This window comes from Crocuta crocuta, unplaced genomic scaffold, assembly GCF_008692635.1.
Source record: "Crocuta crocuta isolate KB4526 unplaced genomic scaffold, BGI_CrCroc_1.0 scaffold179, whole genome shotgun sequence".
Taxonomy (NCBI): domain Eukaryota; kingdom Metazoa; phylum Chordata; class Mammalia; order Carnivora; family Hyaenidae; genus Crocuta; species Crocuta crocuta.
Genome location: NW_027551568.1, coordinates 13,382,113 through 13,401,352, shown reverse-complemented (window position 1 = coordinate 13,401,352; position 19,240 = coordinate 13,382,113). Strand labels below are relative to the sequence as shown.

The 19,240-nt window shown below is 37.2% G+C and overlaps 1 protein-coding gene across 4 annotated transcripts; it reads left to right on the top strand.

Moving 5' to 3' along the window:
• Positions 1 to 120: 120 nt before the first annotated feature.
• On the top strand, positions 121 to 18,932 carry DCAF16 (DDB1 and CUL4 associated factor 16). 4 transcript variants are annotated; one of them, XR_013331670.1, is made up of 3 exons: positions 121 to 258; positions 8,669 to 9,031; positions 17,259 to 18,932. XR_013331670.1 is itself a non-coding variant. In XM_077750437.1 (2 exons), the coding sequence occupies exon 2, from the start codon at positions 9,290 to 9,292 to the stop codon at positions 9,938 to 9,940; it is 651 nt and encodes a 216-aa protein (XP_077606563.1). In that variant the 5' UTR covers positions 121 to 258; positions 8,684 to 9,289; the 3' UTR covers positions 9,941 to 11,721. The 4 variants fall into 4 exon arrangements, 3 of the variants coding, with proteins under 3 accessions (XP_077606563.1, XP_077606562.1, XP_077606564.1); XM_077750437.1 differs by lacking the exon at positions 17,259 to 18,932 and having other exon boundaries at positions 8,684 to 11,721; XM_077750436.1 differs by lacking the exon at positions 17,259 to 18,932 and having other exon boundaries at positions 8,669 to 11,721.
• The last annotated feature ends 308 nt before the right edge of the window (positions 18,933 to 19,240 follow it).

The window sequence follows — 19,240 nt, the reverse complement described above, 5'->3', positions numbered from 1 at the left end:
AGACTGCCGCGAGAGCGAGAGGAGATAGATCCACCTGCCTCAATTACGGCAGTTTGGGCGCATGCGCTTAGAATCCGAGCCGCTGGTCTTCGAGAGGGAAGTGGCGTTGGTAACAGGAGAGGGCGTTAGTTCTCCCGGAAGTGATACCGGCTGCTCGCTGAACCGAGATGCGACTGTCGGGACAGAGCTGGTCGTGCTAGGCCTAGCCGGGTCGTGCAGTTGGGCGTGGGGCGAGAAAGAAGAAAGGATCCTCCATGGGTGAGAACAGGGAATCTGCTGAGGGGAACATTTCCTGCTCCGGCTGAAGGGGAGAAGGGAATCCCAGGTGTAAGGGTACCTGTGGAGATCCATCGAGAAGGATCTCCGGCGTGGGTACGGCCAGGCGTCCCTTGAGAAAGCAGACTGTTCTCCTTCCGCAGAGGGGAGCGTTACGTGGTGCCCTGATGGAAGCTGGCCTTGGTCATTTTAACCCTTAGGGAGCTGATGGAGGGTCTGCAAGTAGGCAGTCTGGGAAGAGCTGCGGAGAGAGGCACGATTTAATTCAGATCCAGCTTATTCTAGACGTACCAGCTTTCGAGGCCTGGTTTATAGAGGTGCCTAACGGTGATGCATTCAACCACGAACACAGGGGATGGTGTTTAGGGTAGTGGTAAAGATAAATTTGCAATATCTTCAAGCAGGAACTAGGTCTTAAAAAAAAGGGGTGGGGGGATTATGTCAGACAAAAACGAACATCTGAGTACACACAGCCAGCTAAAGATTACAAAGTCACCTGTATACCTTTTTCCTATTGAATTACATTCTCTCTACAGCATTAAGGGCTTTTCTGAACTTATGTGTATGAAGAGCATACGAATAAGTCTCTGAAAAAAAATACTGTATTGTTTTCGTGTTCTAACATTATATAAATAGTCATTTGCAAAAAAAAAAAAACAACCCAGTCCTTTGCAACTTGCTTTTTTTTCAATTAGTCTTGTTTTCGAGGTTTATACATGGGAATACTTTTCATAGTAATAACTTATACCTTATGAACCCTTACAGACACTGTTCTAAACACTTTACTTCATCCAGTCCTTACAAACAACGCCTATAAGGTGACTTCTAGCTCCTTTTAAGATAAGGAAGCACAGACAGGTTGCTGTAGTTTTCTGTTGTGTGAATATGAGATCATTTATTTATCCATTCTCTTCATATTATACATAAAACACTATAGGTATTCAAATGCTAGTTAAAGTAATGAATATGGTAGTATTTGGGTTGCCTGTAATTTCAGAATTATCAAGAAGTCTAATATTGAAAAGGCAAGAAGGATGAGTATTTTAGATTAATCTGCTGGAGCAAAAGCACAGATGCCCACAAATTCGTGGATACACTGCTAACATAATCTAACTATAGCTAAAACACAGAATGCCTGGAAAGTTGTGGAAAAAGAAACCCAGGAAGGGCATTAATTTCTTTAGCCAAGTATAACTTAAATATCATTTCAACATATAATCAACAGATCATTAGTGAAGTGATTCACATTCTCCTTTTTCCCTACTGAGTCTTTGAAATTTGGTATTATTCTACATTAGCCACAGGTGTGCTCCATAGACACATGGAGCCAGTGACTCCAGTACTGGACAGTGTGCAGCTATTCTCTTATTTTGAGAACCACTGCATATGCCATTTGTTTTTCAAGTAAAATTGGTAAACTAAAAATTAGAACAAGTATTTGGAGACATTTTTCTTATTTTGCAGCCTTTAATTGTTCAATTCTCTTTATGCTTTGGATGCCTGCTACCTTTATGACTCTGTGAAGTTTCTAACAATATTGTCTCCTCTACTGTAATTTACTTGGTAGTCTCCCCACAAATGAGAGGACTTGGTATCATTTTGTGGTTACTGAAGGATGAGGCATCTGGCCACTAGAGGTCAGCCTAACTGTTTTGATTAGTTTTTTGTTTTGTTTTTTTTGATTAGTAACATGTTTTTGTTTAATATATTTAGAACACTATCCAGAAAAAGAGAAAAAGGTACATTATAAAGTGAAGAGGCATCCTTTGTAATGGGAGAAAATATTTGCAAACAATATATCCCATGAGAGGTTAAAATCCAAAATATATAAGAAACTCCCAACAACTCAATCGCAAAAAAGCAAATAACCCAATTCAGTGAGCAGAGCACCTGAGCAGACATTTTTCCACAGACATACAGCCAACATGTATATGAAGAGATGCTCAGCATCACTGATCATCAGAGAAATGCAAATCAAAACCTAAATGAGATACTACCTCACACCTGTTAGAATGACTATTATCAAAAAATCAAAAGATAACAAGTGTTAGGATGTAGAGAAAAGGGAACCCTTATACATGTTGGTGGGAATGTATATTCATATAGCCATTATAGAAAACAGTCTGGAGGTTACTCAAAAAATTAAAACTAGAAATACCTTGTGATCCAGCAATCCTACTTCTGAGTATATATCCAAAAGAAATGAAGTCACTATCTCAAAGATAAATCTTCAGTACTGTGTTTAGTCACAGTAAGCCAAGATACGGAAACATTACTGTCCATCAATGGATGAACAGATAAAGAAAATGTGATTTGTATATAATGGAATATATTATAATATATTTAAGACTGAGGAGTATTAAAAAGTCTTCAGTCTTAAAAAGGAAGGAAATCCTGCAGTTTGCTACACCATGGGCCAGCCTGGAGGGTATTCTACTAAGTGAAATAAGCCAGACACAGAAAGACAAATATGTGTAATCCTATTTATATGTGGAATCAAAAAAGTCGAACTCATAGTAACAAAGAGTAGTATGGAAGTTATCAGTGGCTCTGGGAATGGAGGAAATTGGGGGATGTTGGACAGAATATAAAACTTTGAGTTATAAGATAATTTCTGGAGACTTAATGTATAGTGTAGTGACTGTTGTTAATAATAATGTATGTATACTTAAAGTTTGCTGAGAGTAGATCTCAGGTGTTCTCATAACACACCAGAAAATGGTTAAGTGGGGTATGGATATATTAGTTAACTTGTTTGTGGTATTCATTTCACAGTATATACGTATATCAAAACATCACATTGTACATGTTAAATATATACTACTTATCAATCATACCTCAATAAAGCTGGCTGAAAAAAAAGATGCTGTATTAAACATTGTAGTATCATCGCCTTAAAGCTTACTGTTTCTTGACTTTTGCTTTTAGTTTTGTGGGGAAGATGAACAAATAATAACTTTGGGAATTTCTTCCTATCCTTGGTAAACTTAGTTCAGTGGAAGAAATAGCAAAACTAAAGATGTTGTAAAGTAAGCCTATTTAGTTCTGAAGTCATGGCAAAGTCATTCTTTAAAGGTAAATTATACATGGGAGTATACGGAACAGGTATGGTTAATTCAGTTTTGATGCCAGAAAGTTATGCACATGGAATGTAAAGCAGTAACAATGATAGGTTCACTCTAGAATTTACATATGCCCCAAAGAGACTTTCTTCTGCTAAAAAAAAAAAAAAAAACTGGAATGGGCAATTTACAGAATGCTTTGAGTAACATATAACTGAACTATTGCCAATTAACAATCTTGCAGATGGAATCTAGTTGAAATGAAAATAGTAAAAATGTAAGAGGAGAGGAGAATTAAAAGCAACAGCTTCTCCTGTCTCAATTATTAAAAAGTCTTAGAGTATGTTTTGAATATTCTTATGGTTTTCAGATTGAACTAGGTAATAATACAAACTTAAAAGTATTTACATTCATGTTTCTTCTTGAAGATATAAACAATTTCTTTATATTGCTTGAGTAGCATCATTTGTTGATCCTGCTTCAAAAAAAAAAGTTTCATTTGTCTTTGTGCAACATACTACCAAATCACCTGATATAGTTTGTGAATTTTTGTCTCCCTAGAATAAAGATAGAACATGCTTGTATAGTTACTTACAGCAGACCTTTGTCATTCTCTCATTTTCTGTCAGAAAACCTACTAGGCTATAATATGTGCCAGACATTTTGTGGAACAAAGTTACATAAAAAGAATATACAGAAGCCAGAGAAATGTCCTTTAAAGGCATATTATTGACATGAAGCCGTACCCTATGACCTTATTAGCACAACTCAATGTGTATTTGAAAGTAGAGATGTTTACCAACTCATTTTGGAAATCACTCCTACAGAAGGCCAATAATTGGGATATTAATAATTTGTTTTTTGCTTTTTTCACTTGGAGTTAATGCCTTTAGTATGTCCATGTTGCTATGTACACTTCTAGTGTGCTTTCACCACCTTTTGCTTATCCACTCTTCCAATGATAGAAACCTAGAATTCCTCTAATTCCTTACCGTCAAAGATGAAGCTTCAGAGTATGTGTGGGCCTTACAGAGAATATCTTTATATACATAAGAGTAGAATTGCTAGATCACGTGCAAATAGTTTGACTAAATACTGCTGCCAGATTTCCCTTGAGAAAAATTTCCCCAGACTATAATATCACCGGCAGTACTGGTTTCCTACAGGGGTTATTCCTTTAGTTTCCTCACTAACAGTTGGCATTGTGTCCAGCTTCTAATTTCTGCCAAGTAGAATAAAGTGATAACTCTTTACTCATCATATGGCTAATGGCCTGTTGATTTTCTCTTCTGTAAATTGAAAATTTTTGTCCTTAGCTGTTTCTTCATTGAGGTTGCTACTTTTTGTTGTGGATCTATAGTTCACTTAGTTCTTGATATCTTTAGTTCAATCCAGAAATAATTTTGATGTGATTGAATTCATCATTTGTTGATCTTGTGCTTTTATGATTTTTTTGTTTAAAAGTCTCCCTAGCCCCAAGTCACAATGATACTTTATATTCAGGTATTATATCCTATTAACTGTATAGTTTCATCATTATCATTTTTGTCTTTCATCCAACATGAATCCTTTTTTTTTTTTTAATTTTTTTTTTAATGTTTTTTATTTATTTCTAGGAGAGAGAGAGAGAGAGACAGCGTGAGCAGGGGAGGGTCAGAGAGAGAGGGAGTCACAGACTGAAACAGGCTCCAGGCTCTGAGCTGGCAGTTAGCACAGAGCCCGACGCGGGGCTCGAACCCACGAACCGCGAGATCATGACCTGAGCGAAAGTCGGACGCTTAACCGACTAAGCCACCCGGGCGCCCCAACATGAATCCTTTTTTGTATGTGGCATTATATAGGTATACAGTTTGATTTTTCTTCATGTAATGGGCCAGCTTTACCAATATTATGTACTAAATGCATCATTCCTTCCTTGATTTATTTGATAATTTTATTTTGTACTGCATTCTAAAACTTTATATGGCTGTGTTTCTCGGTTCTGTTACATTGGACTATTTGTCCAATATACTAACTCCATGCTATTTTATGTTTTTTTTTTTTTTAATCTCTATTTATTTTTGAGAGGTAGAGACACAGAGCCCGAGCAGGGGAGAGGGCAGAGAGAGAGGGAGACACAGAATCCGAAGCAGGCTCCAGGCTCTGAGCTCTCAGCACAGAGCCTGACATGGGGCTTGAACTTGCAAACCCTTGAGATCATGACCTGAGCTGAAGCCCTCCATTTAACCGATTGAGCCACTCAGGCATCCCATAACTCTACCCTATTTTAATCTCTGACTTTCATAGTATGTGTTAATATCTTGTAGGCCAAGAGCGCCCTATACTCTTCTATTTAAATAGTTGGTTTGGCAAGCTGTGGAATTTTATTTTTCCATATTGGGATTATATAAATCAATTTGGAAGAAGTTTTTGTAACATTCTTTTGTTCCATCCAAGATTTTTAAATCATTTTCTGTCTTTTATTTGAATAGGTCTCAAATATTATTAAGTAGTTCCTAGATCCTTGATAGGTTTGGTGTTATTGGGATTTTTTCTCATTGTGAAAGATGTATCTATAAATATATGGATAACTTTATACATATATCTATACGTATATAGAGAGAGATATATAGATATATATAATTTTTTTTTTTTTAGTTCTGCTTATGTAGAAGGTAAAAGTGCCTGGGTTCAAATCCAGACTCTGCAATTTGACATTTGCAATTCCTAGAATAGTACCTGGCAAACAGTAAGCACTGTATAAATAATGCATATGCATAGATTAATCTCAGATCCAGAAATTTTGTTGAGCCCTTTTATTAGCTCTAATCATTTATATGTTAGTTTTTTTTAATTACATGACCATAGCATTTGTAAATTGCTACCTCTCTTTCAGTTCTTACACTTGTCATTCTTTTTTTGTAACATTGATTAGGACTTTTGGTACTGTATCAGAAGTATCAGTACTCATGGCCATCCTTAAGTGATTTCATTTTTAGAGGGAATATATCTAAAGTTTCTCAGGTAATATTTGCTAAAAGTTTTTGGTCAATAACATTTACCAAGTTGACAAAGTAACTTTTCTTCCTGGTTTGGTTATGAGTATTTTGTTATGTTTTTAGAGGAACCAAGAAAGATTGAATATACACAGTTGACTAAATTATCAGCCTTTTTGTTTTTTTGCTTTATTTTATTATCATGGTGACATATATTTTTAAATTTTCTGAGGTTGAGGTATTCTTCCTTTCCGTGGGATAAGCTCCACGCGATAGCATTTTTTTTTCTTTAATCTACTACTAGATTTTGTTAGGTAATATTTGGAATTTTTACAAGTGAAATGAGCCTGTACTTTTTTACTTGGCTTGTCTCTAGATTTGGAGTTAATATTTTATTATCCTCATAAAAGGAGTTTGTCAGTTTGTTTTTTTTTTCTCTTTTCTCTAAAACAACTTACATTAAACAGGTATTAATTTCCTTGGAAGTTTAGTGGAACTTACTTACAAAGCCATATGGGCCTGCTGCTTTTAAAAGGAGATTGGTGCCTTTTAGTTTTTTTAACACTTAGTGATCCGTTCTATTCAAGTTACCTATTTCTTTCTTTGTGAGTTTTAGTATTTTCTTCCAGAATTCAGCCATTTCATCTAGATTTTCACATTTAGTATATATTTGTCATGTTTTAAAAAAAATTTAAGTCTCTTTATTTTTAAGTCTTTTGATAAGTTTCACTAGTTTCATTTTTCTTATTCATATTTTCACAAAACCATCTTTTAGTTTTATCAGTCTTCTCTATTCTCATATGCTGTTTCATTTCTGCCTTTATTTCCTTCTTGCTTATTTTGCTCTTGCTCTTTTCCATTATTTTGAATTGAATACTTGTAGATATTTAAACTTCCTCTTTTCTAATCAGTGTATTCAAAGCTATATGTTTTTCTTTTGTTTTTTTTTTTATTTTTTGGTTTTGGGGATCTATTTTTGGGTTTTAGGGAGAGAGGGAGAACAGAAGTAGGTGAGTGTCAGAGGAAGAGAGAATCTCAAGCAGGCTCCACACCCAGTGCAGAGCCTGATGTGAGATTCCGTTTCACAACTGTGAGATCATGACCTGAGCGGAAATCAAGAGTCAGGCAGTCGCTTATCCTACTGAGCCACCCAACGTGCCCCTAATGCTGTAACTTTCTTTGGGCACTGGTTTGGCTGTGTCCCACAATTTTGCTTTGTATGATTTATATCATTCAGTTTTAATATTTAATCTCTTTTTAATGTCCATCTTAACCTATGAGGTATTTAGCCTCCTAACGTAGGATTCGTTTTAACTAACCTTTAGTATCTACTTTATTGTATTTTGGTCAGAGAATTTAGTCTGAATGAAATTGACCCTTTGGAATCTAGTTACACTTCTAAACCTAACACATGATCAGTTTTCATGTGTTATGCACTCTCAAGTCTATTCTGTTTGGTATTGAGTATATAATGCTAACGTGTATTAATATTTTGACTGTTTTTCAGGCTTCTTATATCCCTGCTTATATCTCCCCCTCAGTTCTATGAGTTGTTAGTTGAGAAATTTTAAGGATGTGCTTTCAGGATCATATATGTTTATGATGAGTACTATGTAATTTTATGCTGTTCTTTTTACTGGTACTAATGTCTATATTTGTCCCTTATGTTTTTTGGCTTGAAATCTTTTTTGATGGGCATTAAGATTGCTATCTCAACTTTATTTTGGTCCACAGTTGCCTGATACATCTTTTTTCATTCTTTTAATTTTTACTTTTCTGTGTCTTTTTGCTTTGAAGTATCTTTTGTTAGTTGCATATTATTGAATCTTGTTTTGTTTTTCTAATCCGGACTGAATGTCTGTCTTTTTAACTGTTAAGTTTCACATGTTTACATTCACTGTAATTCCCACTGTATTAAGATTTACACCTCCCATTTTCTCTCTTATCTGTAGAGTATGGTTATATGACCACAGCCTCTGGGGTCCCAGCAAGAGTCCTAACGTCTGACAGCTCTGTAACCAAGACAGGTCCCCTAAAACTAATCCCAACAAGCACATCTAAAGGGGTGGAAAAACACCTTTTATAGCTCTTTCTGGAGTTTGGAGCATAAGGGAACTACTTTTGTGGAAGTAATTTTCTGGGCTAGCATAGCATACTAAAAAATAAACTGACCCAGATATGTACCAATAAATGATTAAAATGACCCCAGGCTCTCCCAATAGAAAAATCTGCCTGAGACTATGAGATAGAGATGGGAAAGCCCTGTAAGCCTTCTTGGTCAGTGTCCCTGTTCTTAGATACTCTGTAGTTAGTAATGTAACCCATTGCTTTCAGCCTTTAATATCATTTCTCTAGTCTTCTCATTCACAGGTTAAAGCTACCTTTCCAGATAGTTGAACAACTAAGTCACCAGTTTCCAAGGGCATTTGCCACCTATGGAAAACATCGGATTCGAGTACACCAGATGTCCTTGACTCATCCCACCATCTCCCTGCACAAAATTTGTTCCACCAGCGGACAGCAAAGGCAACCACTGTGCTTCTCCTCATTACCAAGTAGATATAATATCCCTGCCAACAAAACAGAATACACGAAGTATCTCTTCACAGTTTCACGACCAGTTGAGGCCACGCTAAGGAAATCAGCTTGCCTAGATGAGGACCCCTTCTCTTCTTGGGTAGACAGGATTTGAAGGAGAGACTCTGACCTGTGCCACTGGTAAGTGACTTAACACTTTTACACACTGAACTGGTCCTGAGAACTGAGATATCTTCTTTGTAAGTGAAGAATATACAACATAATCTTGAAGAACTGCACAGTGATATGGGCCAGAGGCATACTGTGTGTGTATAATGGACTGACACACAAATTAATCTTGTTGAAGGATTTTTCATCTTTTGTTTCTATTTAATAGTTTTAGTATTTTGCTGGCTTAGATTGTTACCTTTTTCTGGTTTCTTCTTCTGTTCTAATCTAATGGGTCCCAGAAATCCCTCTCCTGACCCCTTATCAGAATCAGAAAGTGAGGAGGAAGAAAATGCTAACTACCTAAATGAGAGTTCTGGGCAAGAGTGGGATTCCTCTGAAGAAGAAGACCCTGTGGTGCCCAACGTAACACCCCTTGAGAGTCTTGCCTGGCAGGTTAAGTGCCTTTTAAAATACTCTACAACTTGGAAACCTTTAAATCCTAATTCCTGGTTGTATCATGCTAAACTCTTAGATCCAAGCACACCAGTCCATATACTTCGAGAAATAGGTCTAAGACTCTCTCATTGCTCCCATTGTGTTCCCAAACTGGAACCAATTCCTGAATGGCCTCCACTGGCTTCTTGTGGAGTCCCACCTTTTCAAAAGCCCCTTACAAATCCCAGTCGGCTTTCTAGAGATCATGCCACTCTAAATGGAGCACTGCAGTTTGCCACCAAACAGTTAAGCAGAACATTGAGTAGAGCCACTCCCATACCTGAATACCTAAAACAGATCCCTAACTCATGTGTTTCTGGTTGTTGCTGTGGCTGGTTAACTAAAACAGTTAAGGAAACAACCCGCACTGAACCCATCAACACTACCTACTCCTACACTGACTTCCAAAAGGCAGTTAACAAACTTCTAACCGCATCACTGTAAAGATCCACCATTTGTTCTGATATCTATCTTAGTGCTAATTGAGAAAGAAGGACAAAGTCACACATCCCACAGCTGAGACACTAATGCCTTCTCAACCAAACTATGCACTGTCCTAACAATCCCTTATGTCCTACCAAGTACAGGAGTCCCATAACTCAGCTGCAGAAAATGCACAGTGAGCATCCCCTTTGACAGACCCTGTGGCTAAAACAAGAATTTCAGTAGAGAATTAGTTAAAAGGGACTATATTATATAAGTTGACTGTTGTCCACACTCAGTTCTCTCCCCAATTTACTCTGCCTATCTGAATGGACTCTTAACTGGATATCTCATTGCTAATGGGAAGGAAGAAGCACTGAGCCCCCTGTCCCTTTTGTTACCTAATCTTCAGAACAGCTAATGGGGAAAGTGGGAACTTAGCTACTCCCAGTAACACCTCTCTCAGCACACTCTTTTCTAACATTAATTTCTGTGAGATAGTTGAATTAAATTGGATACTTAGACAAAAGAAAATGGTGGGGCTATGGATTTACCTCCCAGCTTTTATACAGACAATCCTGCCCATGGCACCCTTGAGGGTTCCTATTTTGCGGGGAGGAAGTGCAGTTTCAAACCTAGCCCACACTACTTCAGACCAATTATAGTACCTACATAGTTACAGTATAAACCTTTATATCACAGGCTTCCACCAGGCCTAAATAATTGTAACTGGGGATTAAACAGACACCTGTTCTGTAGGGAAGATGTTTCCTGCATCTTGGCATTCAGACTTTAGTCAAGAGCAGATCACATTTTAAAAAGCCAGGGAAAGGATTACGAGCATTTATGTTTTAAATGTTAACTGCTTGTGAATTAAAATATTTCATCTGTATAATGTTCCAGCAGCATTTATGCACTGTTTATGTCCATTGCAAACTTTTCTGACTTTAAAGAACTTTACTACTACAGAGTATCTTAGCCTAATACAGTCTGAAGTTAAAGTTTTTTAGCATCATTGTTTTTCTGCATAGATTAGCTTTAGATTTTCTTCTAGCTGAACAAGGAAGAGTATGTACCCTTGTAAATGAATCTTGCTGCATTTATTTGAATGAGTCAGAACCTAGAAATCCTACATAAAAGAAAATGCATGAGACCATTAAATCTTTTCACACACCTACAATAGAGTGAAACCAGTGTGTGATCCTGGTTGACTGGGCATCTAAAGGGAATCAGCAAATAGATTGTTAAAAATATATATCCTCTTTTAGTGTTACTTTTTCCGATTCTCCATAATTAAGTGCTATGTATGATAGGGCATCAAAACACTGAAGCATTAATGGAATCACAAATTCTGTACATGTATAGCAACTTTAAGGAGAAGGGAAAATGTTGATATTCCAATGAGTATTTCTACTGAGGCTTAGTTGTCTTAAGGGAAAAGGAGGGAACTGCAGTAGGTAGAAAAACTGTTAGTGGAAAGTTACCGAGTTGAAGCCTGTCTTACTATTAGTGTAACTGAATATGTCAGAAACTGTTACTATGTAGATGTTCTGTGAAACTGGGTTTTTGAAATGTTACAAGAACCTGTTTACTTTTTTTTTTTTTTTTAAGGGGGAGGTGGGAAGAGGTAGGGAGGTCTGAAAATTAAAAGATACTGATGTTTATGTAACCATAATATGTTCCTTTTCCTGTGTGTGTATATAAAAGTGCCTTGCTCATGAAGCGTTTTTGCTATTCACTCCAAAAGGAAGCCTTTCCCCAGCTTTGCAGCTGAATAAACCAACAACTTTGTACATGCTGAATCAGAGTATGGTCATTTGTTCTCAACAAATGAAATAGATCCTGTTTTGCTTAAGGCAAACATTCACTAAGTGCTGAATAGAGTCAACTACATATATATATATGTATATATATATACATGTGTGTGTATATATACGTACACACGCGCGCACACACATACACACACACATACATAATATTATATCTGTCCAGTGTCCCTGATAGGAGGTGACTTGGCAGCTCTAGAAAACAAAACATACGTGTAAAAAAAAATGTCAGATACTCAGTCCTAAGACCTGAATTTGAATCCATTTGTTTGTACCTATCAAGTAATTACAGGTTACACAAAATGATAAATACCTGAAAAAGCCTTAAGCCTTTACTCTCTGTGTACCATGGACGTAGGGTGCGGGATTAGGGCTGCATGTACCATTGCTTCTCAGCCTTTTGGCAAAGATCAAGTGTAGGGCTGATATACCACCCTACGAGGGATTAGGAGAGACAACAAGTTTATTATATATTTGTACAAATATTTGTCAAAGGAAATGGGATTTCTAGACCACCAGAAATTAATGTTATTTAAAGGTATTATTCTCTCTCAGTGCAGAGAGGCAGCCCCTTTTTGTTGAAGCAGTCCAGGTACCTTGAGCACAGAAGACCATAATCATGTCTTATTTATTTTTTTTTTAATGTTTATTTATTTTTGAGAGAGAGAGTAGAGGAGGGGCAGAGAGAGAGATGGAGACACAGAATCCAAAGCAGGTTCCAGGCTCCCGAGTTGTCAACACAGAGCACGACATGGGGCTCAAACTCACAACTTGTGAGATCATGTCCTGAGCCAAAATCAGACGTTTAACTGACTGAGCCACCCAGATGCCCCCATTATCATGTCTTTTAAGCCCATTAGTTTTCCTAAGAGAAGGAACAAATTACACATGTCTTCTGAGGGACACATCTTAAATAGCCTTTCAGGGATTATCCTGCTGGGGATCCTATCACAAGTATCCATTAAAAAAAAATTCTCTATGATGAAAAACAATGTCCTGTTACTACAGTAGATTACTAAAGCAATTAGGGACTTGAGAAGTCAGTTGGGTTATTTTCTTACTGATCCATAAATTCTCTCTTCTTTCTAATAAATTATTTTCTACTTTTAGCTCCAGTAATAGAGAACCTAATGCCTTTTGGAGCAGCCCATTACTTTTAAATGTCTCTTGTTAGAAATTTAGTCATTCATCTAATAACAGTACAGAGTGCCTGCTATAATCCAGACACTGGGAGTGCAAAATTAAGTGAGATACTCTACACAAGAAATTAACTTTAAAATATGTTGAACCAGTATAAATAACCCCAAAGCTTTTGGCCACTGATGCTATTTTTGCTCTCTAGGGTCACATTAAATAAGCAAAGTCCTTATACAGCCCCTTAGGTATTTGTAAAGGTGCAGCCATCCAAATATAGGGAAAATTCACATGGAGAGCATGCTCCCAATAATTAAGCCCCAAAACGGGTAGTCAGCTAAGAGAATAGACAAAGATGTCCTTTATGTACAGATTTAAATTGTATTTGATAAGTTCACAAGGCAATAGCACACAAAGATCAGAGCCAGGAGTGTTTTGCTCAAATATGGCTGGGGTATACAGAGAAGCCCAGAAAGTTTGGGTAACTCTTCGGACTGCTTGATACAAGTTGTGCAGGTTCCTGGCATATGAGTCCACCAATAAGCAATATCCATTGGACTGAGGGAAACTGAGGAAGCCACACTAGCCGACCCCAACTGCCAGGTGTTTGTCCTGTGTCAACTTGCCATTATCCAAAAAGGAAACCTCTGGCATATCTTTGCCAATTTTAAACAAAGTTTAGTTAATGGCTACATATTTGAGTCTGATGATTGCATACCATCCTCTAAATTCTTCCTTTCTATTGGGGGCAGCAGTGGGATTATATAAAAGTTAACAGTTCTGGACATGAGACCAATACAATGGAAAGGATAAAGGTAACACAATAACCTGACACTTCCTGGCTGCCCAATTCCTGTTGGCCGTGACAGCAATGACCAGGTCTTCTCCGTGAGATATGAGAAAGGATTGCTTGATTTTAAAAATAATTTCAAGTCACGTAGCAAGCAGAGAGACCGAGAGTTGTTGCTTTTAAACAGCATGGAGTCAGTTTAAAATGTCAGTGACAGTTTAGGATTGGATCATAAAACAAGTTAACTAGAGTTTGGGCAGTTTATTTGGGAAGACATAGATGATGACTCTGACAACATGATGTGAAAGTTCCTGGGATCATTTGGGAATTGATGCCCTATTCCTTGGAGTGGGACAAAATCTCTAATCAACTATGAGACTTCGAATCCTGGGCAGCCTAACAGGATTAAAACTAAGTTCTTAGTATACACAAAAGCCAAGTTGGTGTGGTATCAAATAAGATTGCACCTGAAACTAGATGAAACAGTGTCAGAATCAGCGTTGCAGTTTATAAATTCATGAGCTTGTTCTTCAGGGAAAATTATGTTTAGGTTAACTGCAAACCCAAGTTCATTTAATACTAACATTCCACCCATAGTGTCAAGTGTGGGACCTGACGTTCCAATATATCAACTGGTGTTTTACAGTGTTTTAATAAGGCAATGGCCCGGAAAGGATAGCTTCCTCTGAGAGGCAGCCAAACATTTGGAACAGTCCAAGGGTATGGCCATTTTTCATGAAAGAAGACCCTAGATCATACCCTGAACAACAAGAATGGCTGGATTCTGCACCAGTGACAGAGCTCTGGTGACACAAGGGGCCAACCACTACCTAGAGAATAGAGTCCTATATTAATTAATATTGGCCAGAGCTTGTGTGCCCCAAGGGAATTTATCATAAAGTGAGTTATATGGTGTTGGCTCCTGGCTATCTGCCTGGTAGTAATGTAGACTCCCAGTGACTTGAATGCTTTGGTCCACATCCCACTTCTTTAAACCCAGCTTGTTTATGTTGGTCACTTATCCCTTTAAATGAATGTGTTGGGATACCGATTTAGCAAATAAAAATACAGGATGCCCAATAAATTCTAATTTCTGATAAACAATGAACTATAGGACATACTTCTACCAGAAGAAGATTATTTATTATTTAGCTGAAATTCAAAATCCATTTTTTTATCTGGCAGCCCTACAAATGTGTTAGCCTTGATGAAGCTTGGGTTGTAGTCCTGTGGTTGTTCTGGAGAGCAGTCTGGTTCTTCCCATGATGTGTTGTTTACTTAGCTCCAAATAGTTGATGTGGGGGAAGGGAGGCTAACACATAGGTGACCCAAGGTTAGAATGGTCGTGAGGTAGAGGGAAGCCCAGTTTTACAGGAGACACATTTTATTTGGCTAAAATAATCACATAACCATTAGAATGTATACAGACATATACGGGTTTTTTTTTTTAAATGTTTATTTTCAAGAGACACACAGAGTGCGAGCAGGGGAGGGGCAGAGAGAGAGGAAGACACAGAATCTGAAGCAGGCTCCAGGCTCTGAGCTATCAGCACAGAGCACGATGCAGGGCTCAAACCCACGAACTGTGAGATCATGACCTGAGCCAAAGTCAGTCACTTAACCGACTGAGCCACCCAGGCACCCCAGGCATACACATGTTTAAAATGCTGTCTTAATAGGTAGTTTGGGTTTGTTGTTTGTGTTCTTTTTGGGTTAACTGCTAAATCTTAAGCAGTGTTTTAAGCAGTTAATTTCTCACTTTGCTTTACCAAGAAGGGAAAGATTAAGCATTACTTTTTTTTTTTAATGTTTTGTTTATTTTTGAGAGAGAGGGTGAGCAGTGGGGAGGCAGAGAGAGGAGACAGAGGATGCTAAGCAGGCTCTGTGGATAGCAGCAAGCTGGATGCAAGGGCTCGAACTCACCATCCGTGAGATCATGACCCAAGCCGAAGGCAGACCCTCAACTGACTGAGCCACCCAGGTGCCCCAAGATTAAGTATTACTTTAAAAAAGTATGTGTGGGGTATCTGGGTGGCTCAGGTAGTTAAATATCCAACTTCGGCTCAGGTTATGGTTTTGAGGTTGACAAGTTCGAGCACATCAGTCTCTGTGCTGACACCTCAGTGCCTGGAGCCTGCTTCGGATTCTGTGCCTCCCTCTCACTCTGCCCCTCCTCCCATTCAAGCTCTGTCACTTTCTGTCTCAAAATAAACATTAAAAATAAATAAGTAAGTAAACATTAAAAAATTTTTAATGTTAGAAAAATACTTGATAAGTAGCACAGTTCTGACAGCCATTCTGCGTCACAGAAAAGGACCACAAATTGGGAACACTTATCTTTTCATTCCAGAACCCCCAAAAGACTCAGCGATTTGAAGCACAGGGCACCCTGGGAGATGAGGTTGAGGAGCAAAGTATAAACACAGGTATTAAAGTTTATCTTTGTGTCCTTTTGTAATCAGGTTACCTGTCCCTCTTTTTAGCCAAAGACTGGGGGCTTATTCTCTGGAGACACTGAACCAAACAGATGAAAAATGGGACTTGGGGTAGAGCCGTGGTTGTAGTGAGGTGCTATGCTGAAAACAGGAGACTGAGACAATGTCAGTATTCACAAGATGAGCCTTCAGTCCCCTTCTCCACCCAGCTACAGAATCTGTCAGCCGGGCCTCTACCCAGCCCGTTCACTCCACCTACAAAGATGAACAATCATAAAAACAACTTGCCACTTGATTATTTGTTACAATGAAACCCAGAGTCCACAAGTTCTGCCCATTCATGCAAGGCTTTCAGTTCCTTATAATTATGATAAACTGATAACTAAGGATAAATTGACATTTGAGGATAACTTCAACAATGAAACGTTAAGACCAAAACAATTAAAAGAACCTAAAAGTAATAACAATAAATAATAATAATGCAAGGAACATATGCTATAATACTATCAAAAACAGGAGAATATACTGCATCCATGAAGTAAGAATAGGGTGCTAGAAAAAAGGAACAATCAGAAAATTAAAATATTGGAAAAATCGAGCTAGAATTAAACATTCAATAGATATCTTGGAAGATAATTTGAAGAAATTTCAGGAAGTAGAACAGAAAGGCAGAGCTGGAAAATAGGAAAGAACAAAAAAGAAAATTAGAAGATCAGAATGGGATCCATCTGATCGGTAAGAGCTCCAAAATGAGAACAGAGAAGGGAGGTAAAAAGAAATAACAAAATTAAAGAACATTTCCCCAAAATGTAAGTCATGAGTCCTATAAATTAAAAGGAACCACTGAATCCTCAGCACAGTGAATTTAACACAGAAAAGCCTATCATGATATTTCAGGATGATGGATTAAAGAAGATCCTAAAAGTTTACAAAGGGGATGAAACGAGTTAATAAAAGACATTTTCACAGTGGTAGATTTCTTCAGAGCAACACTTGGATGAAGGAACACTTTGAAAGTAAGGCCTTCAAATGTAAGAGGAGAAATTATTTCTAATGCAGAGTTCTGTACCCAAACAATCCAATCAATTGTGGGACTAAAATAAAGTTTGGACTCGCATGGTGTCAATTTTTTCTTACCATGTACCCTTTCTTAGGAAGCTACTGGAGAATGTGCTTCACCAAAACAAAGGAGTAAATCTAAAGAAGAAGGCTTGGCATCCTGAAAACATAAGATCTCACAAAGGAATGCGATGCAGGAAAATCTCTGGATGGCTACATTCTCAAGTAAGTAAGGTGGGGGGTCTCAGGAAGTAGGTCTCTAGGAAACTGGGAATGAGTGTTTGAGTACTTGGCAAATGCAGAAAGGAGTGAGTCAGATGTTGGAACATTAGAACAAACAAAAAGGATAAATACATGGGATACTTGGTTAATGTTAAAATGGGGCAATTAGAAGTACACCAAATACACATTTTTGGATTTTGGGCACATTCTGGGGTGTCACTGTGTCACGAAAATAAATCTCAAATTTTATTTCTTAAAATACAGTTATTTTATTACAATCTGGTAATCAGAATTTAAAAGTTTGGCATTAAAAATATAGTATTAAAATTGTAGTCATGTCAGCAGTTAGATGGTTTCTCCAGGTATCATACTCCACAATTGCAGCAGATGCTCCAGTAAGATGTGCACTGCAGAAGGCTTTTTCAGGAAAAGCAAATACAGTAAAAACTTGGTTTGTCAGCATAATTCATTCCAGAAACATGCTTGTAATCCAAAGCACTCATATATCAAAGCAAATTTCAAGAACCATTGGCTCAGTTGTGATCATGTGACATTCAGTGTCACCTACTACTTAAATTGCAAGACATCACTCATTTATCAGGTTCAAAGTTTTTAGAAATATTTGCTTCTCTTGTGGAACACTCACAGAACAAGTTAACTCGCAATCCAAGGTTCTACTGTCTTATGACTTGTTTCGTAAAAGGAAATTTGTCCCTTCCTTAGGCAAATCTCAAAACTTTCTTACTGACAGAAATGGTACATAGTCTGTAGCAGTAGGGTGAATACCATTTTCATGTAAATTTTAGCCTCTGTTGTTTCAAAAGCATAAGGAATTACCTACTTTAAAATAATATTTTGAAATTTCATGTTATTTTCCATCTTTCATACTGTTTTTGCTATCAAGATATAGTTATATCCAGTGACAGCTCCATAATATATTCTCTTATAATGCTTTCAGGTTTTTTTCCGAGTTATGATTGAGGGTCTTTGCTGTAATTTGTTTATATTAATATTGTATAATCAAATAAATTTTTATTTAATTGCAAATGATTATGTGTGGTGATGCGTGTTTTCTCTCTCATCAAGTCTATTGAGTGAACCATGTCAGGCCAATTTATCTATCTATCTACCTTTTTTTTTTTAAGTAACAGATAACATACCTACAGTAAAATACAAAAAGTACACTAATCATAAGTATACTTGATGATTTTTCACATATATACACCTGTATAAGGATGAATACACTTAAAGTACAAAATATTTCCTGATAACCTAGTGTCCCTCCCCAAGAAAGAATCATTCTTGTGCTTGTTCTCAACTTAATGTGAATGGAATCACACAGTGTGTATTGTTTTATGCTTGGCTTCTTTCATCAATGTAACGGCTGTGATTCATCCAGACATTTGCATGTACCAGTGGTTGATTTCTTTATTGCTGTAGACTATTTCATTATATGAGTATACCATAATTCATTTATCCATTCATGGCATTTGAGTTCTTTCCAATTTGGAACTATTATAAATAAAGCTGGAATATACATTTTTGTACCTGTGGTTTTTGTGGGTGTGTGTATTCAATCCTCTTGGGTTTATACCTAAGAGTCCAGTTGCTGTGTCATAGCATAGGTGTATGTTTGTTTTAGTAAAACTGGAAGTTTTTAACACTTATCAAGGTGATTTTATTTTTTTACACTCCCATCAGCAAAGTATGAAAGTTTCAGTTGCTATATACATCTTTACAAACACTTGTTATTGTCAGTCTCTAAGTTTAGCCATCCTTACATTATGTAATGGTATCTCATTCTGGTTCTCATTTGCATTACCATGATTAGCAACATTGAACACCTGCTTATTGA

Coding starts and splice junctions, on each gene's coding strand:
- DCAF16 (XM_077750437.1), top strand. CDS start 9,290: ATGGGTCCCAGAAATCCCTCTCCTGACCCCTTATCAGAATCAGAAAGT.